The 25,454-nt window shown below is 31.3% G+C and overlaps 1 protein-coding gene across 5 annotated transcripts in view; it reads left to right on the top strand.

Annotated features, from left to right (window-relative positions):
• The window catches only part of arhgap44b (Rho GTPase activating protein 44b), a 52,888-nt gene that overhangs the window by 8,406 nt on the left and 19,028 nt on the right, over positions 1-25,454 (top strand). For 3 of the 5 annotated variants that reach the window (XM_051124611.1, XM_051124609.1, XM_051124612.1), the window contains exons 1-4: positions 22,953-23,075; positions 24,688-24,727; positions 25,078-25,197; positions 25,300-25,376. In XM_051124611.1, coding sequence (XP_050980568.1) covers positions 23,014-23,075; positions 24,688-24,727; positions 25,078-25,197; positions 25,300-25,376 — 299 coding nt within the window. In that variant the 5' untranslated portion in view covers positions 22,953-23,013. Of the gene's footprint in view, positions 1-22,951; positions 23,076-24,687; positions 24,728-25,077; positions 25,198-25,299; positions 25,377-25,454 lie in introns of those variants that run through there. The other 2 variants (XM_051124613.1, XM_051124610.1) reach the window with 2 other exon arrangements.

The following is a 25,454-nucleotide window of genomic DNA, read 5'->3' as shown; positions in this document are numbered from 1 at the left end:
TTCAGCTTTTGTCTTCTCAAGATGTGAACTGATGGACTGGAGTGGTGTGGATTATTTGTGGATTATTGTGATGTTTTTATCAGCTGTTTGGACTCTCATTCTGACGGCACCCATTCACATCCATTGGTGAGCAAGTGATAGAATGATACATTTCTCCAAATCTGATGAACAAACAAACTCATCTCCTTTAATGCTCTAATGCACTGCTGAGCACACATTTGTGGTTTATATCCGGACAGTATTTAACTTGTTTTACTGCTGTATTAATGCGTCATGAGTGTGGTTTTAAATGTGAATGTTTAGTCGGCGTGCAGAAAAGCATAAGGGAGCTATTTCAGTCGTGTTTTAGGTTTATTTTTGCTTCTGTCTGACAGTATGTCATGCACGCGGGAGGCTGTCTTCTCTAACAGCTCTGTGGGAGACGGTGTCTTCACGAGACGTTGCTTCCAAGAAAGCGAAACCTCCATCTGGTTGGGTTGCTCGGTCAGCACAGACCCCGCAGCTCATGTATTTATGTGCAAAAAATGTTTTTTAAACAATTTTGTCAGTTTAGAATCATTACATAAAGTATTTAAGCACAGAATGACACTACTGACCAATCACAACGAAGTATTCAGTGACAAATGTAACAATGTAGCAAAATGTAACACTGGTTATTTGTGTTTCAAATGTCATTTATTTGGATTGTCTCAGCTCAGTGTGTCCATGTTTGAGAAAAAACACATTTAATGCACAATTCGGCTGGAGAATTAGCAATTTTTTTGGTCATATTTTGCTGTTTTGACTGTATAACCCTTCTGTCAGGCTTGAGACTGAAGAACGAGGTTCTGTTCTCGCAGCCAAACGTCCTGTGGTGTTTCTGACATCAGTTTGTGTTCGAGCCAAGCATGAGCTGAATGTCCATTCATGTGCATTTGTTGAACTAAGGTCATTAAGTTCAGATGCAACTGTTATATTTATCATATTTACATGCACACTTATTCTAATTGATATTACCAGGTTAAATCCATACTCTGGTTTAAAGAAATCAAAATAAGACAGCTTGCATGTGTCAGTGTTAATTGGAATTGTGCATTGTGCACTGGATATTCATCTGTTTGAAATGAAAAGCATACAGAGAGAAACACGTTTTTGAGACAGGTTCTGCGTGCAGTGAGTGCATACATAAATCAATACAGACAAGATTTTGGACATGCATGAGAATTAATGTGCCTAAATTGCAGATGCATCTGAAGGAAGAGAATGTGCATGCAAACGATGAAGGTTATTATGCTGATGACGCGTGTGCTTGTGATTTGCGTGATCAGTGTTAGACGAACACTCAGCAGTGCCATATCTGACGTCTCTGGACTGGAGATTCGTCCAGTGTTTGCAGGAGCAAATCGAGCGTTCGGTCTGTGCAGGAATTAGAGCATGCTGGGTAATGGAGAGCAACTGGCCGTAGGGAACGACCGGATGGTTTGGACTTGTGTGTCGACTGTCAAAACTAATTTATATGTACACAGCAAATATTAGAGCTGCTAGATTATGGCCAAAATCGTAATCACAATTATTTTTGTCAGTATTGAGAAATTATGCAAAATTTTGGAACTTTGGAAATTAATTTATTGAATTAAAAAACAGCTTAAAAGCAGATTTTCTTGAACTTTAAATACAATTTGACTAAAAAACAAGATAAAAATAAGATAAGAAAAAGATAAATCATAAAACAAAATTGATAATAAAAATCATTATAAAAAATAGTGCTGTGCAACAATTAATCGTGATTAATCGCATCCAAAATAAGTTTTTGTGTATATAATATATATGTGTGTATGTACTGTGTACATTTATTATGTATATATAAATACACACATATACATGGATATATTAAAAAAATATGGTATATTTATATATTAAATATATGTTTATATAATATTAATTATATCAATAAAAATACATATATACATGTAAGTATTTTTAAAAATATATACTGTATGTTTGTGTATTTATATATACATAATAAATATACACAGTACACACACTATATATATATGTATATATATATATTATGTAAACAAAAACTTTTATTTTGGATGCAATTCATTGTGATTAATCGTTGCTTAGCACTAATCAAAAATAAAATTTGATTAATTGCCCAGTCCTAGCAAATACATTTAAGTGATCTAATCATGAGGTGTGCTAATTGCACAATTACATTTAGTTTTACTCTCATAGCATCAGTGTTTTTTATTTGCTTTTATTTGTACGTCTGATGGAAAATAGATGTTATGTTAATAGCACCATAAACTACAGATCAAGTTAATAAAGGCAGTAAAACCACATAATAAATGCAATCAAATGAGTTATAAAATATGCATTACCATCCAAAAGTTTAGAGAAATGAATGCTTTTATTTAGCAAACATCATAAATGCAACCAAACAAGCAAAAAAAGCAACTTTTTCTCTACCTTCATATCAATGCATGTCATAAATTGTTTCTTAAAGGAGAAGTCCACTTCCAGAACAACAATTCACAGATAATTTAGTCACTCCCTTGTCATCGAAGATGTTCATGTCTTTCTGTCTTCAGTCGTGAAGAAATTATGGTTTTTGAGGAAAACATTTCAGCATTTTTCTCCATATAATGGACTTCATTGGTGCCCGATTTTGAACTTCCAAAATGTAGTTTAAATGCAGCTTCAAGGGCTCTAAATGATCCCAGATAAAGAAGAAGGGTTTTATCTAGCGAAATGATCGCTCATTTTTTTTGGAAAATAAAAATGTGTATACTTTTTAAGCACAAAAGCTGGTGTAGCACAGGCTCTGGAACGCGCATCCACGACGCTACGTACCATTGAATCACGTCGAAAGGTCACGTGGAACTACAGACCCAGTGTTTACAAAGCGAACGCGCAAAGAAAGTGCAAGTAAGTCAAACGCTGTTTACAAACAAAAAGATACAAGTTGTAGGAGAAATTAAGATGGAGTTTTTTGCCATACTCTACCTTTTTGAGCCGGAGTACACAGACAATGAACTTAGACGTGATTTGTAGTAGTGATGGGAAGTTCGGATCATTTTACCGACTCAGACCTTTGAGTCTCGTTCAGCAAAATGAACAAATCTTTTTTCAAGTCATTTCGTTCATTTTAGCAAAATATAATTAAAATGTTACATGTTACTAACACATCTACTGCTTACACAAACGCTGATCACACTACAAACAAGACAAAACTATAATACTTTAAGAAACAGAAAAGATTCATTCGTTGTTTACCTGGGTGTTTAGTCTATGATTAGCTCACCTCACCTCTTATCTGACAAGTTTTCGGGTTTGAGTCGTTCGTTCATCACGTGACGCCCCCATAAGACGAACGAACCACTCAAAAAACCCGAAGACCCGAAACAGGTGAACTAATTCCAGTACACAACCTAATAGGATGAACGAATCACTCCCCGAGACGACTCGTTCTTCCCGAGTCACATTAAAGATTCGTTCAAAATGAAAGAATCGTTCAAGAACGACCCATCACTAATTCGTAGCGTCGTGGACGCGCGTCCCAGAGCCTGTGCTACACCAGCTTTTGTGCTTAAAAAGTATACAAATGTTTATTTGTAGAAAAAAATGACTGATCGTTTCGCTAGATGAGACTGTGATCGTTTAGAGTCATTTGAAGCTGCATTTGAACTACATTCTGGAAGTACAAAATCCTCAAATGCTTTCCTCAAAAACCATAATGAAGACAGAACGACATGAACATCTTGGATGACAAGGAGGTGAGTAAATTATTTCTAAATTGTTGTTCTGGAAGAGGACTTCTCCTTTAATGTGTTTTTAATGGCGTCTTTGCTTTGGAAAAAAGGAGAGATCAAAATGCAATGAAATGGCTTTGTTTTATGTGCATGTGATTGCTAATATAGTGCAATGTTTTCTATGATGGGTTAGTTTATGTCTCTTGAATCCCTGCAGGCTGCTATTAAAGTGCCTCACTGTAAATCAACAGCATTACACTAGTATTATTTACAGTCTGTTTGACCCTGATTATCCTGTGAGTCATTAGCTGAGCTCGTCTCGCTGTCGAGCATCTGTGTTTGTTTGTTTGTTGATGACACTAATTACTGTAAACCACACTCACCTAAGTATGGAAATGACATACTTCTCTTATGTTTCTCGTATGGCTTTCATTAGGCTCTCAGAGGTTTTATTTAGTATGTGAGATGGTTTGGTGAGTGTGACATGAACCTCGTCCTGCTGTTGTGTGTGAATATAGACTCCACAGAGCTGAACTCAATAACCCAGTTAACCTTCAGGAGCTCAAGTACAGTGATGGAGCTTTTTCACAGCAGAGCTAATGAATGGATGAGATACTGTACACGTGGAGTCATTTAAAAGAATCGTTCAGCCTGAAATGAAGCTTTTGTGATCGTGCATTCATCCTCATGTCATTTCTTTCTTTTGTGGAACACAAAAGGAGAGTTGTTCTGCGATGCGATGATATTTCATCTGTCAAGCCCTACAAAATCACAAAAGCATCAGTTCATATGATTGATGCACTAGAATAAAGATGCTTTGCATGAAGAATAGACCCAAATGTATGTGTAAAAGTCATTATTCACTGTTTGCTTTGGTGTGAACGGATCATTGAGTCAGTGAGTTGAGCTCAGTAACCGAATCAGTGACTGAATTGTTCACTCAGTCCACAAACTGGACTGAATGATTTGTTCGTGAATCAGAATCAGAACAGATCCAGATTAATCTGATAAAGTCATTATTCACTGAGATTTGCTCTGAATGGATCATTGAATCAGTGATTTGAACTCTGAATCAGTAACTGAATTGTTCTTTTCAGTGAACCTGAATTGGCCTGATTTGTTCGTGAATCAGAATTTGCTTCACTGACTTTGTTTTTTGCACCATAAAAATATTATAAAGCATCATAACAGCAGTCCATGTGAATCATTTACTATATTCAAAGTCATCTGAAGATGCTTTGCATGAAGAATAGAACCACATTTATGTATTAAAGTCAATACATTGCAAAAAAAAGAAAGAAATGCTTTTCTTACTTAGATTTTTTGCCTTGTTTCCAGCCAAAATATCAAAAAAATCTTAAATCGAGAAGGATTTTCTAGACAAGTAAAAATTAATGTCTTGTTTTTGGAAAAAACAAGTCAAAATTAAGTGAGTTTTTGCTTGTTCTAGAAAAAAACTTGCTTAATTTTTACTTGTTTTTTTTTTCTAAAAAAGGTTTAATTTTTATTTTTTCTTAAATGTATTTTGGCTGGAAACAAGACAAAAAATCAAGGTAAAAAAACATTTTTTGCAGTGTATTTACTTAGATAACGTTATCTGGCCGATAACTTGAGATTCGCTGTGAATCATGAATGAACCAGTCAATTTGATTCACAAACTTGACTGAATGAGTCAAATCCAGTCTGTTCATCATGACTTCATGAGACTTTTATAATGTGTTTTAGGTGGTTTAATGTCCTTTTTGCAGCTCTGAATCTCCTTTTGCATTTCACTGAAGCAATAAACTCACACAGCTGAGTGAATAATAACATGAGTGTTCATTTTTGGCTGAACTGTTGTTTTAGAGAGAGAGAGAAAGCGATAGTGTGTGTGATCCAGTGGATGCGTCGTCATCATGTATGTTGAGGGTCAGAGGTCATTCGTGTGCTGATCTGGGGTCAGGGTGTGTGCTGCGTGTTCAGTTACACACTCGTCTAGAGTTACTGATCACAGTTCATACACACACACGACAGCAATACACACCACACCCACAGCACACACACACACACACACACACAGTGTAAAAACATGATGTCAGGGAGAGTTTTAAGTGAGACGTAACTGAACTCGTAATGTGCTGGAAATAATGAAAACGAGTCCTGAGAGACACCGAAAGACGTCTTAGGTTTTTGGCTGTTGATTATGACAAGAAAAACACAAACTAAACACAGATCTTTACACCAGAATTTTGTTGTTGTGAAATTATATTCACTTTTCTGTTCATCCGGCACTTTTATGAGCACCAGGGATCCATGCGGATCATTTTTACAGACAAAACTCATTACCAGCATATAGATTTGTACTTTTTTTTAAATTGGCAAATAAACAATATTAGTTTAAAAAATGCACTGTTGATTAAAAGTGTGGAAGCCGTAAATGTTTTAAAATTAAATTAATACTTTTATTAATCAAGAATGCGTTAAACTGATTGAAAGTGACAAAAAAACATTTGTAATTCTATTTCAAATAAATGCTGTTCTTTTGTACTTTCTATTCATCTGTGAATCCTGAGCAATAAAATGAATGACAGGTTCATAATCACAATTATTTTGGTCAGTTTTGAGATTACAGTTTTTTACACCTTGACTGCTCATTAACTTTGGAACAAGGTTCGCACAAGGTGCTTAAGTGCTTGAAGTACTTGAATCTTTTAGATTTAAGGCCTGGAAAACTCCTGAACATAGCAATATTCCTGAAGAGGTACTTGAAAGGTGCTTGAATTATTGAAAGGCAATGTATCTATGAAATAAGTGTTTACAGTTTGCAAAAAGCACATATCTTTTCACGCAAAATTCACACAATTCAAAAAACACAATACTTTTTTTTTGCATGTGCAAACATTTCTGAATTTTTGAAAATATTTTTGCAGATATTTTTTAGATTTATTGTCAGAATTAAATTCAGTTTCAGAACATTATACTGTCACAATTATGTTTTAATTTCTGAAAAATAAATCAGACATTTTTCCGATTTTTTTCAGAATTAAATTAATTTTCCATTTCTGAAAATTATTTTGCAGGTATTTTTTACATTTATTGTCAGAATTAAATTCAGTTTCAGAGCATTATATTTTCAGAATGATGTTTTCATTTCTGAAATAAAATGTAGACATTTTATTTAGATTTTTTTCAGAATTAAATAATTTTCAGATTTTCCATTTCTGAATTTCTGAAAATATTTTTGCAGATATTTTTCTGATTTATTTTCAGAATTAAATTCCGTTTCAAAACATTATACTGTCAGAATTGTTTTAATTTCTAAAAAATAAATCATAAAATTTTCAGATTTTTTTCGGAATTAAATTAATTTTCAGATTTTCCATTTCTGAATTTTTGAAAATATTTTAAAAATATTTCTCAGATTTATTTTCACAATTAAATTCAGTTTCAGAACATTATATTTTTAGAATTATGTTTTCATTTTTGAAAAATTTTCAGGTATTTCTTTTATATAGATTACAATTCAAGTAACTGACATTGAAAGTTAGTTTCTTTGTGGAACACCTTGGCCTGGAAAACTCCTGAAAATAGCAATATTCCTGAAGAGGTACTTGAAAGGTGCTTGAATTATTGAAAGGCAATGTATCTATGAAATAAGTGTTTACATTTTGCAAAAAGCACATATCTTTTCACGCAAAATTCACACAATTCAAAAAACACAATACTTTTTTTGCATGTGTAAACATGGCTGAAGACGCAAAAAAAGGAACGGATGAACTGAATCAATTGAGTCATTTATGCTGGAACCGCTCCAAATGATTCAAACTCCTGATTTCAGTCATTCATTTCAAGCGATTCACTAGCAAAAACCAGATGAAATTAAAAGAGCCATTCATTTTTGACCATTAAACCATTGTATCACAAAATGATTCACTCTTTTGATGCGCCCTAATCGGTTCGTGAATCATTTGATTTGAATCATTCAATTTGCAACTTGATTCACAAACCCTTTCCAATTTAAATCATTTTGTGAATCGAATGATTCAAATCAAATGATTCGCAATACATAGCGAATTTGAAGTCCCGATTTAAATAAAATGATTTGTGATACGCAAAGTTCTGATCAAGTCAAATGATTCGCGATCCGGTGCTCCGAGTCCTGATCTGAAATCTGATCGTGAATCATTATTCAGATTGGGACGTCGGAGTGTGCATCGCGAATCATTTGATTCAGATCAGAATCTTGGAGCAGGTTCGTGAATCTTTTGATTTGGATAGGAGCGCGGATCATGAATCATTTGATTCAGTTCAGGACTTCGGAGCACGTGTGATGAATCATGTTTCAGATCAGGATTTCAAAGCGGTTTCGTGAATCTTTCTTTTCTTAAACGGTAGAAAACATCTAACAATTAAGTCAGTACAATTATAAAAACAAAAGAAAGAAAGTATTCACAAATACAAATCCCTTAAGAATATTATATGTGGTTTTACTACTTTGTAGTACTTTAGTAATAATACTTGGCATGTGCTTCACTTTATATTTGCCGTTTTGTTTTATTGGTATGTTTTTTTAATCGTTTTTTTAAATTTAAAAGAGAAGAAATAGTTTGATAAGTGAGAACTCTGTTAAAAGTCCTTGAAAATAAAAAGTAGTGCTTGAAAAGTCCCGGAAATTCATTTTACAATATTTGTACAAACCCTGTTGGAAACATCCTGAACTTTTATTGAACTTTTTAAAAATGAAAAATAAATAAATAAATAAATAAAATAAATAAGTAAATAAAATAAAATAATAATAAAATAAATAACATTTAAAAATTAAAAATAAAAAAACAAAATTAAAATTAAAATAAATATAATAATAAATAAAAAAAAAAATATATATATATAATTTAAAATAAAAAAAATAAAATAAAAAACAAAAACATGCACACAAACACTCAAGTTCAATAAATGCATGATGCTTCCACATGTCAAATTATGATCAAAATTATTGTTGCAATTACGATGCAATAGTATGCCAATGCAATACCTTAAGATGCACTAATAACACTTAAACATGCTTGCAAACTACTGATCATAAATCTGCAGCTTAAGCATCAAACAAACTCTGAGCAGCAAAGCGAACAGCCGGATCACAGAGCGCCGTATATCTGAGATGAAACATCAGAGGAAGGTCTGCGTGAGACTCTCATAACATCTCCTGCCGCGCCGAGAGCCACAGACGCTTACAGATGAATCCAGCAGCCGGAGGGGAAAACAACTTCAGAGAGACCATCCGTCAGCGCTGATATTAAAGGGCATGTGGAGGAACAGCGATATTATTACTGTGGAGGACAGAAAATGAGACTTTAATGAGCTTTGCTTCTACACAACCCATTAGTTATTCTACACCGCCGCACACTAGTGTCAATGTGTGTGTGTGTGTGTGTGTGTGTGTGGGATCTAGACTTTCAAACACCCTTTAGACTATTTTCACTATTTTGCACGACCTCTCAGATCTCATTGATTACATTTTAATTGTTATTACGTTAGTTCATTTATATAATAAATATTATTAATTTTTACATTTTATTAAATATATTTGTATATCTATTATTAAATATTTAAATGTATTAAAATGTATTTTTAAATAGATTGATACATGCATTATTAAATATTTAATTAGTTCTCCTGATTATCTTGTTTTCGCACAAACAAGTTACAGACGCTGCCGTTAACCGATCCGCCGTGACGTCTGCCGACTGCTAATGCTAGCACTTTCTACAGCGCTAATGCAGTTAGACGAGACGGAGGAATGGAAAGTAGAACGAGACCACTCATGTGTCTTAATGTGCAGCAGAACAAGAGACGAGTGTCTGTAAAATTGTGAAATAGTTTTACGATTTAAAATGTCTGTTTTCTGTGTGAATGTCTGTTAAAGTGTAATTTATTTCTGTGATCAAATCTGAATTTTGAGCATCATTACTCGTCTTCAGTGTCACATGATCCTTCAGAAATCATTCTAATATGCTGATTTGCTGCTCAACAAACATTTCTGATTATTATCAATGTTGAAAACATTTCAGTCATACATTTTATATTATAAGGATTCACAGATGAATAGAAAGGTCAAAAGAACAGCGTTTATTTAAAACAGAAATCTTTTGGAACATTATAAACGTCTTTACTGTCACTTTTGATCAATTTAATGCTTCCTTGATGAATAAAAGTATTAATTTCGGTTGCATTATAACTGGGATTTGGGATGCTCTATATTGTCATCAACTCAGAATTGATTTCAATACTTTGCAAGCTAATAATTCAGTACTCTAATAAACATAATAATACACAGAAACCCACATTTTTAGTTAAATTGGACAATTTTATGATGGATTATAAATATGTTTATAGCTCAGACAGAGAGCAGAACTTTTATTGTCTGGATGCGTTAATGTATTCAGTAATTGTAGTATTTTGTTTAGTTGTACAGTAAATTAATTCATTCATAAAAATGCATTTCATATAAACAATGTCTTTGATAAAGTCTTCAATTTCTGGATTTTTTTCCAGATTTTTTTCAGAATTAAATTCAGTTTCAGGACATTATACTTTCAGAATGATGTTTTAATTTCTGAAAAAAAAGCAGACATTTTTCAGAATTAAATTAATTTTCAGATTTTCCATTTCTGAATTTTTTTAAATATTTTTGCTGATTTTTTTTAGATTTATTGTCAGAATTAAATTCAGTTTCAGAGCATTGTATTTTCTGAATGATGTTTTCATTTCTGAAATAAAATTTAGACATTTTATTTAGATTTTTTTCAGAATTAAATAATTTTCAGAATTTCCATTTCTGAATTCCTAAAAATATTTTTGCAGATAGTTTTCTGATTTATTTTCAGAATTAAATTCAGTTTCAAAATATTATACTATCAGAATTATGTTTTCATTTCTGAAATAAAATTTAGAGATTTTATTTAGATTTTTTTCAGAATTAAATAATTTTCAGATTTTCCATTTCTGAATTTCTGAAAATATTTTTGCAGATATTTTTCTGATTTATTTTCAGAATTAAATTCAGTTTCAAAACATTATACTGTCAGAATTATGTTTTAATTTCTAAAAAATAAATCAGAAAATTTTCAGATTTTTTTCAGTATTAAATTAATTTTCAGATTTTCCATTTCTGAAAGTTATTTTGCAGATATTTTTTACATTTATTGCCAGAATTAAATTCAGTTTCAGAGCATTATATTTTCAGAATGATGTTTTCATTTCTGAAATAAAATGTAGAGATTTTATTTAGATTTTTTTCAGAATTAAATAATTTTTAGATTTTCCATTTCTGAATTTCTGAAAATATTTTTTCAGGTATTTTTCTGATTTATTTTCAGAATTAAATTCAGTTTCAAAACATTATACTGTCAGAATCATGTTTAAATTTCTAAAAAATAAATCAGAAAATTTTCAGATTTTTTTCAGAATTCAATTAATTTTCAGATTTTCCATTTCCATTGTATTTTTAGAATTATGTTTTGATTTTTGAAAAAATTTCAGATATTTCTTTTATATAGATTACAATTCAAGTAACAGACATTGAAAGTTAGTTTCTTTGTGGAACACCTTGGATGTTTTTCTTTCACTGAGCTAGCTGCAATGCATTCTGGGATTACTTTTTCAGACACATGTATGGACCAAACCCATCCATGACCCGACCCATGACCGAACCCTATTATAGATTGCCTTAAAATGCTCCATAGATTGGTTTATACCGGTTTCAGATGTTTTCTCATCAACTCTGTTGATGGATTTGACACGCAGCTGATCTGAAGCTGTGCTGGTGTCAGAATAACGCAGGTGTGTTTGTGAACAGACGCACCATAAACACAGCATTGTGAAGGTGAGGGCTGGACGCCGTCCCCTGAGAGAACAGGTGCGAGTCTGACACCGGTAACGTGAGTGTGAGAATCCGGTTAAAGTCGCACACACACACACACACAGAGCTGAGGAGAGCTTTATTTAGCCGTCGGACTCTCGCTGAACCTGCGTCGACAGACAGAAACTCCAGCAGCCTTTGAGATCTTCATCCAGAATGAACACATGCGCTCTCGCTCGTCTTTGAAGAACTCGTGTTCCTCTGACAGGCACATCAGAGGCTGACAAAGAGCGCAAATCACTCCCAGACGGGTTTTTATCAGTTTTCGTAGCTCAGAGTCAGAGTGTGTTGAACAGGTCAGTTGTGTGACACAGTGAAAATACACTTAGAGAGAAGAGAGAGCTTTTTATTGGCAGGGCGTGTTCATTTATAACATTTAATAATAATAATAATAATAATAATAATATTCAGCTAAATTATTATGTTCTAGTATAAAATTGATAAATTGATGAGTTAATGAATGAAAATGCATGATATATACACAAACAATTTCTGAAATTTTAAATATATTTTTAGAAAAATGTTTTAATTTCTTAAAATAATGTTTTTTTCAGAGATGATGTTATGAAAAAAGTTTTTGTTTTTTTTAACTTGTTGATAAGACATCCTTGTTTGACAGTGTCAATTACAGTACATTAATGATTGATTTCTTAAAAAATATCAGACAATTTGACCTGTTTTTGACCTTTGTAAGACACTGAAGGTTAGTTTAGGTCATCAGATTTGAAAACATGAATAACTTAAGGTGTAAATAATATATTACATTTTATCTGGTGATTTGTGGAATTAAATCAGAATTTTATATTTCAAGAAACTTGGCACAAGTTTTATTCTTTTATGATTTTTAGGAAAAACGGTCATCTTTACCTATTTTTTAAAAAATGTTAGGTAAATTGGCCTTTTTTGACCTTTTTATGATGTGGAAGTTTTGTTTAGGTAATAAAATTTGAACATTTTTTAAGATTAGTTTAGTATTTTTTTAAACTAAAAAAAATATTTTGATTATTAAGAATTTTCACATACTGTATATTCAAGGTATAAATAATATAATGTTTATTTAAAGATTATTGTAAAATTAAATTAAAACTTTGCTGAAAATTGTACAATTAAAAGACTATATTTCAAGAAACTTGGCACAAGTTTTATTTTTTATAGTTTTCAGGAAAACATTAATTGTATAAAATGATCATCCCAGACATTCTTATTGATGACTTTTTTGACCAATTTCTTAAAAAATGTTAGATAAGTTGACCCTTTTTGACCTTTGTATAATGTGGAAGATTAGTTTAGTTAATCAAATGTTAAAGTTTTTTAGGATTAGTTTGTGATTTTGTTTTTTTAATGAAAAATAATCCGATTTAATTATTAAGAATTTTCATATATTGTATATTCAAGGTGTAAATAATATAATGTTTACCTAAAGATTATTGTAAAATGAAGTTAAAACTTCTGATGAAAATTGTACAATTACTATATGTACAATAATGTCCAAGACTATATTTCAAGAAACTTGGCACAATTTTTTTTTATGATTTTCATTATTGTTTTTGTTTTATCTCAGACATCCTTATTGATGACTTTATTGACCAATTTCTTTTAAAAAGTGAGATAAATTGGCCTTTTTTGACCTTTTTATGAAGTGGAAGATTAGTTTAGGTCATCAAATGTGAAATATTTTTTAAGATTAGTTTGTTTAATTATTATTATTATTATTATTAGTTTAAATTAATTTTTTTGGATTATTAAGAATTTTCACATACTGTAAATTCAAGGTGTGAATAATATAATGTTTATCTAAAGAATATTGTAAAATTAAATCAAAACTTCTGCTGCTTGATGACTTTATTGACCAGTCTCTTAAAAAATGCAAGATAAGTTGACCCTTTTTGACCTTTTTATGAAGTGGAAGATTAGTTTAGGTCATCAAATGTGAAATATTTTTTCACATACTGTATATTCAAGGTGTAAATAATATAAACTTTACCTAAAAATTATTGTAAAATTAAATTAAAACTTCTGCTGAAAATTGTACAAAATGGTACGAAAAAGTTTGAAACCAATATTAAAACCAATTTTTTATGAAAAAGTGCTTTATTTGTCAAAGTCAGTTGCTTACTGAACAGTGAAATAACCAAAAAAGACCCTCTACACTGCTGCTGTACTCGATCTAATCTCTCGAGCGTCTCATTCATAACCCGTCATGATAAACCGTAACCACCCGGTTTGTTGAGATGTGACGCTGAGCGTCTGGAAAATGATTGTGTTCTCTGAGGAGCCGTTAGACGAGTCTGTGACATCCGTCCGTCCGTCCGTCCGTCCGTCCGTGTCGGTGTAAAGCAATATTTCCTCTGCTTATTACTGCAGTGAGCCGTAAGTGAGAGCTCTGACCCAGTTTGTTAAGTGAGTTTCATTGGTAATCTGATTTTTACTCCTCCAGACTCGTCCTCTCCTCCCTGTCCTCAAGGCTTTTGTTGTTGTGGAAGCGCAGTCAGATTCAGACTAATGATTGAAGCGAGTGTAAAAACTCACACTATGTGCTGTATCTGCTCTCGGAATCAGTGTTTAAGGCCGTGTTGTGTGCTTGTAGTGAATCATCTGTTTGAGTGTATGTGTGATCGTGGACTGTGTGTGTGTGTGTGTGTGTGCGTGTGGACAGATGGCAGGTTCCCATCAGTGTGTGTTTGTGTCTGTGGAGCGGAACAGACGCACATGTTCTCCTGCTGGAGTTCAACATGCTGCACTGTGAGCGAATGACAGGGAATCACACACACACACACACAGTCTGGTTTGTTATCCTTGTGGGGACTCTCCATAGGCGCAATGGTTTGTATACTGTCCACACTGTATTTTCTATCCCCTTACCTTAACCCTACCCCTAAACCTAACCCTTACAGAAAACTTTCTGCATTTTTACTTTCTCAAAAAAACTCATTCTGCATGATTTATAAGCCTGTTTCCTCATACTGGTATCACTATCCTTGCGGGGACATTTGGTCCCCATAACGTGATAAATACCAGGTGCGCACACACACACACACACACACAGATCATGAGTTGAACATGAGCAGATACTTCATTAGGGGTGAAAGGTTGAGTCTGCAGTGAATTTAAAAGGATACTTCACTGACCAGGAATAATGTAGTTAAAAAAAAAAAAAAAAAAAAACCCCACACATATATATTTCATTACTTATAAACAATAACATACAAACAAACTTAAATAAATTAAAATTTTTACATTTTTTTATTTAATTTTTAATAAAACTATGTGAACATTTAGTACCCCATGAAATCAATATTATTTTTCCCAAATTCCCTTTTTTAAAAAAAAAAAAAAAAACTTTAATATTTTTCTTTTTTTTTCATTTCATTTATTTATTCTCTTTTCATGGTAATGCAGCACAAAATACCACAACAATCCAGCAACACAACAAAAAATACAATCCATGACAAAAAGAACAGGAGTAGGATGAAGATAAAATCTTATAAACTCCTACCCCATTCTAGTATTATAAAATTTACAAATTAAATTAGATGACCTCACAGACATGAAGAGAAAAGGAAAAATCCTTCCAATATTATTAATTAACTTACACAGCATTAAACAAACAAAAACAACAATTTTACAATGATAATAATTCTGACAACAAAGAAAAAAAATATATAAAAAGAAAAGAAAAACAACGACAAAAACATCATTAACCCTCATCTCTATACAACTGAAGTATCTTCTGTTTATACTTATATTTAAATCGAAAAATATCTGAACAACATTTTAGATCATTTTCCAATAAATTCCATCTTTTCACAACAGAAACTGAGACACACATTTGTTTGAGAGTATTTCCAGCAAAAGGTTGTTTAAAATCATCATTATTTCTTCTACTTGTCTCACTATTCACAGTAAAAAGGGTTTGCAATCCATCCGGTAACATACAATGTTTTGCTTTATGAACTACTAATAAAGTTTGCAAAGAGACCAAATCCCTCAATTTGAGTAGTCCTGACCTCAAAAACAATATTAATATTAATAAATATAAATAAATATTAATAAATATAAAATTGTATTTATCAAAAAAGTGTTTATTAATAGCATTTTAATTAGTATTTCTGCCTGTTTTGAAAGTTAAAATATGGAAGGAAAAAAAAACTATTGAAACAATGTTTTCAAAAATGTTATATTTTATAAATATTTATAAGAATCTATAAGAATTTTTAAACGTTAACTGATAATCAGTTTAAAACTTTGTAGATTTTAATAATTTCAGTTGCATTTTAATTATTATTTCTGCTTGTTTTTAAAATATGGAAGAAAAAAAATTGAAACAATATTTTGAACAATTTTTCTGTATTCATTTTTTTTTTTTTTTTTTTTTTCTGGACTTTTTTTTTTATTTATCAAAAAAGTGTTAATTAATTAAAATCATAAAACTTATATAATTTAACATCAATTTATTAAAGGTTTACCTAAAATTACGTTAAGGGCCCTATGAAATGTATTTTTTCTCACCTTATGTTTTATTGTTACCAAATTCTTGTTTTAGCATGTCTAATTATGTAAATGCATATAAACAACTTTTATTTATTCTTACAATAGCCTTGTTAATTTTTTCCCTTAGAAATTCTGTGTTGTGTATTTATTATTATAATTTTTTGTTTGTTTGTTTTCAATTTAATGCATAAAAAAAATTTAATTTATCTTTTAATTAATGAAAATTAAACACATTTTCCCTCACTATTAAAATTAAAACATGAAAGAAATATTGTATGATTTTTTTTAAATATAGTTTTATTAAATAATTAACTAAATAATAGTAATATATTTCTGCCATATACTACTGAAATAACACTGGTATCATTTACTCACCATCATGTTGTTCTTTTTCTCTGAATATTCCATGAAATCTTATGAAATCCATTCCATTTTTCCCCCAAATTCTGCGTTCAATTTTCCATTTAAGTTTTTCTGGATTCCATTTCAGTGTTTACTTAACATTTATTCATCAAAAAGGACGTCTAATCAGTTGAATTTAGAATTAAATTATTTAATTAATTTACAAGAATTGAATTTATATATTTATACATTTACATTAAAGTATATACACTTCCATTTCTGTTTTCTGTTGAAGTTTTATTAAATTTTCAAATTTTTATTTTTTTTAAAATGATTTAATACAAATGTGTTACCAAAACAGTAATCAGATGAGTGCATGAAACTTAAAAAAAAATGAAATTAATGATGAAATAAAACCTTTTGTCTTTCTGTCGTTAATTTGATCTGTCTCTAAAAAGTCTTTACATGAATATGATTTCTGAATCTTTTGAAGTGTCAGATGTCTCAGTAAATGATGTGTGAACATTAAGCTTTAAATATCCCTCTGTGTGAGGAAACAAGCTTATAAATCACACAGAATGAAGTGTTTTGAGAATCTGAAAGTGCCTGTAGTTTCGTGTGAAGGGCAGGCAATAGTTTTTTTTTACAGTTTGTACAGTAGAAAAACCATTACGCCTGTGGAGAGTCCCTGTAAACCACAACAACCAATGTGTGTGTGTGTGTGTCTCGGGGGGATTGGGTGTGTGTGTGTTCGGATGTGTCATTCTCAGGATGCTGTAATGTGAATCAGTGCTGCGTGTGACTGGTTTCATGAGAATTATACAGACTCTAGTGTTATTCTGTGTGTTTTCCAGTGAGAATCAGAGACATTGAGAGACAACTGACTGTGTGTTTGTGTGATAATGAGAACCACACCTGCCTTTCATGAGCGCTCACTGTGGGAATACACTCATACACACACACACACACACACACACACACACCGTTAGCAGGTGTGCTTCAGCTTTAATCAGATTACATGTGTAAGAAGTGACTTTACGTAATTGAGCGTCAAACACAGAGCTCAGGGAAGAGCGCTGGTTAATGGTTGTTTGACGTGAAGCTGGTCTGATGGCGTTTGTTTGTTTGCTCCACCCAGCTGTGCAAAGTCAAACTCGTATCTGAAGAGGAATAACGCCGCCTTGGAAAGTCCGAGTTTATGACTGCATGCATACAAAAGTTTAGTAGAAAATATCAAGGGCTTTAAAAACACTCAGCTGACTTTGATCCATTTGTCTTGATCAACTTAAAAAGTGCATGAGTTTTTGCACTTTATTATTATACTTGAGAAACAACACTGCATGCAAAATGTGGATTTATCATCATTATCATCTTTAATGTTTACATGTTTATACTTCAAACATGGAAACATCTACCAGTGCAGTGAGACAAAATACTGAAGACAATCTGTGAAAACAAATCTTAGTATCTTGTGCAGTGTTACTTCTTAAGTAAACTCACCTTCTTTCCAGAATTGTTTAATATTTGAACCCCAAACACGACAAAAATACTCATTTAAAACTTAATATATATACGGGCAATGATGCAGGAGGCTGTCTCGAGTGTACGTATTACATGTGTGTGTACTGTATATTTTTTATGTATATATAAATACACACACATGCATGTATATGTAAGAAAAATATGTTATGTTTTTATATTAAACCTATTTATATAATATAAATTAAATAAATATAAATGTATACATGTTAATATTTTCAAAATATGTATTGTATGTGTGTGTCTTTATATATATATACATTATAAATATACAAAGTTCACACACATATATAAACAAAAACTTTTATTTTGAATGTGATTAATTGCAATTAATCATAGCCTAGCACTAGATATATACATATATATGTATATATGTATATATATATATATATATATATATATATATATATACATACACACACACACAGAAATACAATTTAAATTAAAAATCAAAGATAAATAATAAAAATAATAAAATATCTATGATCAATGAAGACTACTTCATTTTTTTATATAAAAAATTAATTGAAAATATAATTCTTAAAATATTATTTTCATTTTTAAATATATAAAAAAAATCAATTTTATTTTTATAGTGATTACATTCACAACAGACATTTCTAGTCAACTAGATATTTTAAAGTTGAAACATTTCTAAAAAAAATATATTTATATAAGTAATATAAGTAAATTCGTCTTTTTTTGAATATTTTCAGATATTTTAACTGGAAAGTAAGGCCAAAAAATACTCTATATTAAGAGCATGATTTTTGCAGTACATGATATTTCTTTGGCATATGAGAGGATTTTATAAAAACTGTATAAGAATTTTTAAAAGTTTTTAAAAGCTGATGTTTATTTAAAACTATATTTAATATTAGATAAAAGATAAAAGATATTAATAAAATATCCTGTTTTGGAGGTTAAAATATGAACAAAAAACAATTCAAATAATATATGCAACAATATAATTATACCTGAGAAGCAACACTACATAAAATAGAAAGATTAATAAAATTAATAACGTTTGATTTCACACACACACATATATATATATATATATATATATACATATATATATTTATAGTTCCATGCATATAAGGAGTTGTGGACTAATATTGCATTAAAAATGCTAAATATTAGTATTGTTTTTTGAGATAATAACTGCACTCATTGCTGTGTTGAATGGTTGAATCAGTGCATACTGTTTCATAAATATACTGTCTACAGTAGTCTACAGCCATTAGAAATAACTCTATTCCGACATCTCAGATTCTACACACACAAACTTCTTCACACACACCGACAGGAGAATTGTTGCATGCTGGGATACACACCAGTGTTGACTTACATCGGAGCATGTGATCATCTGAGTTGTTAAACAAACAAATAATACAGATCATCATGAGTGAAAGCGCATTTAGATGATGGTGACTCTCAGAACTGAACCACATTTATGATCCTCCGACCATAAAAATGTTCCACAGATGCTCAGAGGACAGAATGAGGTAGACTAGCAACCAGATCAACCGACGCTGAGATGCTCATCGTCTGATGATTATCAAAAAGAGTCATTTAACATGCTAAGCAACTTTCATCGTGATGTGTGTTAGGAAATTTGATGCAATGATGCATTTTATCAGTGTTTATGATTAAGTACATCCACCATGAATAAATGAATTTACATGGAAAATCATTGGAAAGAGAGATTATATTCCCATTTCCTCTCAACTACATATGAGTTGAGTATTGCTAGAAACATTCATATTCAATATAAGTAAATTGATCTTGTTAACTGTTCATACTAAAAATATGAAAAGATCTTCTAGTGCAGAAACACAAAGTACACTCATATTAAAAAAGTATTTTTACACACTTCAACTGGAAAATAAGACAAAATACTATGTACTGTACTATAAACGTGTGTGTTTGTCTGTCAGGGATTCAGATCTTATAGAGTTGTTTAAGGCTGCCTGGATTACTGATTCTGTGTGTGTGTGTGTGTGTGTGTGTGTGTGTGTGTGTGCGCGTGCAGTGTTTTGTGTAATTAATCTGGTGTGTATTCTGTATTGTGTGTTTGACGAACTCGTCTTTCCGGTCGCTGAAGTGAACACACAGTTGTTTGTTTTGTATCAAACAGGTTAAAAGGATCCTGACACACTTTAACTACAGCACACACACACACACACACACACACAGGTTTACTTATCTTAATGGGACAGATCATAGACTTGTGTTTTTTTCTCATTGTGGTTGTTCTGTCACTGACAGCAGGAGAGATGAAACCAGATGCATGTTATTGTAAAAATGGCTAGATGCATATGTGTGTGTACAAATACACATAATACTAGTGTGTCACGTGACTCATGGCCTGCAGCACACTACAGTCATGATACGGAGATGAGTGTGTGTGTGTGTGTGTGTGTGTGTGTGTAAGAACACTCTCTGGATTGTCAGACTAGTTGAGGTGAAGGCCTAAACAGATTAAAAACCCTTAACAAGTTAAACTACCTGAGCAGCAGCCTGGATGATTTGCCTGTCCACATTTAATTGAATACGTTTTAGATATTAAAAGGCAGATTTCTATTATATTTTTAGGACAGTGGCACTTTAAAAAAATAAAAAAGGAAGATTACGAGATTAAAGTCATAATATTTTGAGAATAAAGTTGAAATACTCCAAGTAAAGTCAAAATATAATGAGAGTAAAGTCGAAATACTATGGGAGTAAAGTTGGAATACTATGAGAATAAAGACGAAATACTATGAGAGTAAAGTCGAAATATTACGAGAGTAGACTCGAAATACTATGAGAGTTAAGTTGGAATATTATGAGTAAAGTCAAAATATTACGAGAGTAAAGTTGAAATACTTTGAGAGTAAAGTCGAAATATTGCGAGAGTAAAGTTGAAATACCATGAAAATAAAGTCGAAATATTATGAGAGCAAAGTCGAAATATTGTGAGAGTAAAGTTGGAATACTATGAGAATAAAGTTGGAATATTATGAGTAAAGTCAAAATATTACAGAAGTAAAGTTGAAATACTGTGAGAATAAAGTCACAATACTCTGAGAGTAAAGTTGAACTATTGCAAGAATAAAGTTGAAATACTATGAGAATAAAGTCGAAATATTATGAGAAAATTGAAATACTGTGAGAGTAAAGTTGGAATATTATGAGAATAAAATCTAAATATTACAAGAATAAAGTCGAAATATTATGAGAGTGAAGTTGAAATACTATGAAAGGAAAGTTGAAATACTACGAGTAAAGTCAAAATATTATGAGAGTAAAGTCACAATACTATGAGAATAAAGTCGAAATATTACAAGAATAAAGTCTAAATATTATGAGAGTAAAGTCGAAATACTGTGGGAGTAAAGCTGAAATACTATGAGAATAAATCAAAATATTACAAAAATAAAGTAAGTTGAAATACTATGAGAGTTAAGTTGGAATATTATGAGTAAAGTCAAAATATTATGAGAGTAAAGTCAAATACTATGAGAGTAAAGTTGGAATACTATGAGAATAAAATCGGTTAAATTTATTCTCGTAATATTTCAACTTTATTCTCTAAACATTTAGACTTTATTCTCTAAATATTATGACTTTAATCGCATAATCTTAGATGTTTTTTAACGTGGCACTGAAACGCCGTCATTGATTTTAGGTGCTGATTGTTGGAATTAATATCAATAGATTCACAGAATCAAAAGTTTCAAAGGATCTGTTCAAAAATTTAAAGAATAAAAAGTTAGAAAGTTTAAAGAAGTCTCTTCTGCTCATCAAGGCTGCATCTCTCTGATCAAAAATACAGAAAAAAAAACAGTAAAATAATCAAATATTATTACAATTTCAAATAATGGTTTTCTATTTTAATACACTTTAAAATTTCATTTATTTCTGTGATTAAAGCTGAATTTTCAGCATCATTGCTCCAGTATTCTACTATGCTGATTTATTATCAGAAATAATAATTATTATTATTATCGATGTTGAAAACAGTTGTGCTGCACAATATTTTTGTAGAAACCGTGATGCATTTTATTTTTCAGGATTCACAGATGAATAGAAAGTTCAAAAGAAAAGCGTTTATTCAAAATAGATTTTCTTTGTAACAGTATAAATGTCTTATATTGTCTATATATTTTATATTGTTTTATATTGTCTGTGTCTATAAATGTCACTGTCACTTTTTTCAGTTTAACACATCCAGTTTTTTTTACATACCTTGCTGCTCTCACTCAGGTCCTGTAGAACTTTATGTTTTTTCGTCTGATCCTTAGTAATATTGTTCATTACTGTTCTTCACTTAATCTGTTCGTTTATTCTTACATTCATTACCAGTCAGTTACAGTTTAAGATCAGTGCGCCACCTACAGGATCAGTATGGAACATTCTAAATGTGTGATTTGAGTGATGACCTCTGTGGGTCAATCATAAATAAACACAAACAAAACCTTCTGTGTCCATCTGTGAATCCTGAAAAATAAAATGTATGACAGTTTCTGCAAAAATATTGTGCAGCAAAACTGTTTTCAACACTGATAATAATCAGAAATGTTTGTTTCAGCATGTTAGAATGATTTGTGAAGGATCATGTGACACTGAGGACTGGAGTAATGATGCTGAAAATTCAGCTGCGATCACAGAAATAAATTACATTTTAACAGATATTCACATAGAAAACAGATATTTTAAATTAGAAAAATATTTCTGAATTTTTACTGTATTTTTGATCAAATAAACGCTCAGCATTGGTGAGCAGTAGAGACTTCTTTCAGGAACATTAAAGATCTTATATTAGATATGTTCTGAAGTGTGTGTGTAGGTGTGTGTAGGTGTGTGTTGGTGAGGTATGTTCTGCTGTAGATATCAGAGTGAGGATCAGTGTGTGTTTGAAAGGGAAACTCTGGTGTTTGTTTGATTGCTGTCGTTCCTGTCGGTCTGGTCTCATTCCTGGTTATCGGACTTCTCCGTCCTCTCGAGCGTCTGTCTGTTCTCATCATGGCTCTGTGGAAGAAAAAGCTTCAGATCTCCACCAGAAGAAAGAGGAAAGCTCCTCCTGAGTAAGACACGTGATTTTACCGATTGATTTCTGTGGTGTTCTGCTGTGCCGTCCGTTTATTAGATGATGATTCTCGTGAGGGCCGTGAGTGTTTTCTGTGCCGGACACACACCGCGTTTTGTGCGTGTTATGTGTGAGTTGTTTGGATCAGGCTGTCTTGATGTGAAAGGATGTGGGAATGCTTTAAAAGCAGGTCATGTTTCATAAAATATCATATTTTTGCAGAAAATGAAGCCTACTTTTAGATGTTTTTGGTTGTGAAATTCAGATGTTCCGTCTTTGTTTGTTTGTTTCTTTTTTTCTTTCTTTGTTTGTTTGTTTCTTTTCATTTATCTTCTATTTTGTCATGGTGGATTGTCTTTTTTAAAAAAAATTAATACATATTTAAGAAAATATTTAGTTATTGTATTACAATGCAATATTTTCATTTTTTTTTTTATAATTGCAGTTTTTTGGTTTTGGGTATGGTCGGCACATGTTTTCTTGAGATTCATCCATATATTGGAAAAGCAAGATGTTGTCAAAATTGTAAGATTAAAATAAATAAATAAATAAATATTGTTTTAAAATGGTAGAATTATATATAATTATATATATATATATATATACACACACAATTATTTATATAATATATTTATATAATTTAACTTGTGATTGTAACTTATAGTTATATGTAGAATTGTTTATGAGATTTATTCTACATTAATAAATATCAATTTTACATAACGGTAATGGACATAAATGTGAAAAAAATCATCATCAGTTAAAGACAGTACACAAAATCTTAAAATACTGTCCAAATTGTACAAGTAAAAAAAAAAAATAAATATATATATATATATATATATATATATTTAATTGTATTTATTGTATATATGTAAATGTACAATTTAAATATTTATATATATATATATATTGAATCTTACAATTTAATATTGTAATTGTAACTTGTAATTATGTACAATTAATGTACAAAAAAATCTAAAGTGTACAATTAAATACTAAAATATGTAAAATTATATATATATATATGTATGTATATATATTAACTTGTGATTGTAACTTGTAATATAAAAATCTATTTTTATTGTACAATAAAAATATAAAAATATTGTCAAAATTGTACAAGTAAAAAATGTGTATATATACATATATATTTAAATTGTACAAAATATTAAAATGTGTATAATTAAATATGTATTTTTATTGTACAAAAGGCAAAATACTTTAATATTTAATTAATTATTTAATATACAATTTTAATATTTTATGTACTGCCTTTTTTACAATTAAAAAAATAGGCTACAATATTAAAATAATAAAATGTTAACATTTTTGACAATATTTTATATATATATATATATAGAGAGAGAGGAATTATATACATATAGAGATTATTATTAACCCACAATTTATAACTCGACCTGAGATGAACTAGACTTGACTTCATCTGTACTTCTTTTTATCGCAGCTTTGTATCTGATCTTGCAGCTCTTCCTCTTTCTCTGTGTCAATGTTTTTGTTAGCGGCCACTGGAGGGAAACGTTCATCACACGCGTGTTGAATCCCAGCGTGATCTCACATACTAATCAATGATCACTGTGTCTCTACAGGGCAGAGAAGACGGAAGTGCTGAGTGAAGATCTGCTGCAGGTCAGTGTGTGTGTGTGTGTGTGTGTGTGTTCACATCTGAGAGTGTTTTTGTGAATTGTGGGGACTTTCCATAGGCTTCTATAGATTTTGTACTGACCAAACGATATTGTCTATCCCCTAACCCAACCCTAACCCTAAACCTAGCCCTCACAGAAAACATGTTTGCATCGGTACACTTTCAGATAAACATCATTTACTATTTTTAATACTTTTTTAACATTGTGGGGACCACAGGCCAAAATTTCAGGTTTTACTATCCTTGTGGGGACATTTGGTCCCCACAATGTAGCAAAAACAAGTACAAACATGTGTGTGTGAATGTGTGTGTTCATATGTGTGTGTGTTTGCAGGTGGAGAAGCGTCTTGAACTGGTTAAGCAGGTGTCTCACAGCACTCATAAGAAGTTGACGGCGTGTCTGCAGGGTCAGCAGAGTGTGGACGTGGACAAGCGCTCCGTCCGCTCGCCTTCAGTAAGTCACGACCCTCATTCCAGCTTTTATGCTTTTATGTTTGCTTTTATGTGTATAACTGCATGCATGGTTATAATTGCATATGTGTGTGTTTGTGAGCAGAAGAAGCTTCCTCTGACGTCTCTGGCTCAGTGTCTGGTGGAAGGAGCTGCGGTTCTGGGTGACGATTCTCTGCTGGGGTGAGACATTTAACAATGACATATTACATGCTTTAGGGTCTGTATGTTATTCTCAATGTGTGTGTGTGTGTGTGTGTG

The sequence above is a fragment of the Labeo rohita genome, chromosome 12 (assembly GCF_022985175.1).
Source record: "Labeo rohita strain BAU-BD-2019 chromosome 12, IGBB_LRoh.1.0, whole genome shotgun sequence".
Taxonomy (NCBI): Eukaryota; Metazoa; Chordata; class Actinopteri; order Cypriniformes; family Cyprinidae; genus Labeo; species Labeo rohita.
This window is presented reverse-complemented; position numbering and strand designations above follow the sequence as displayed.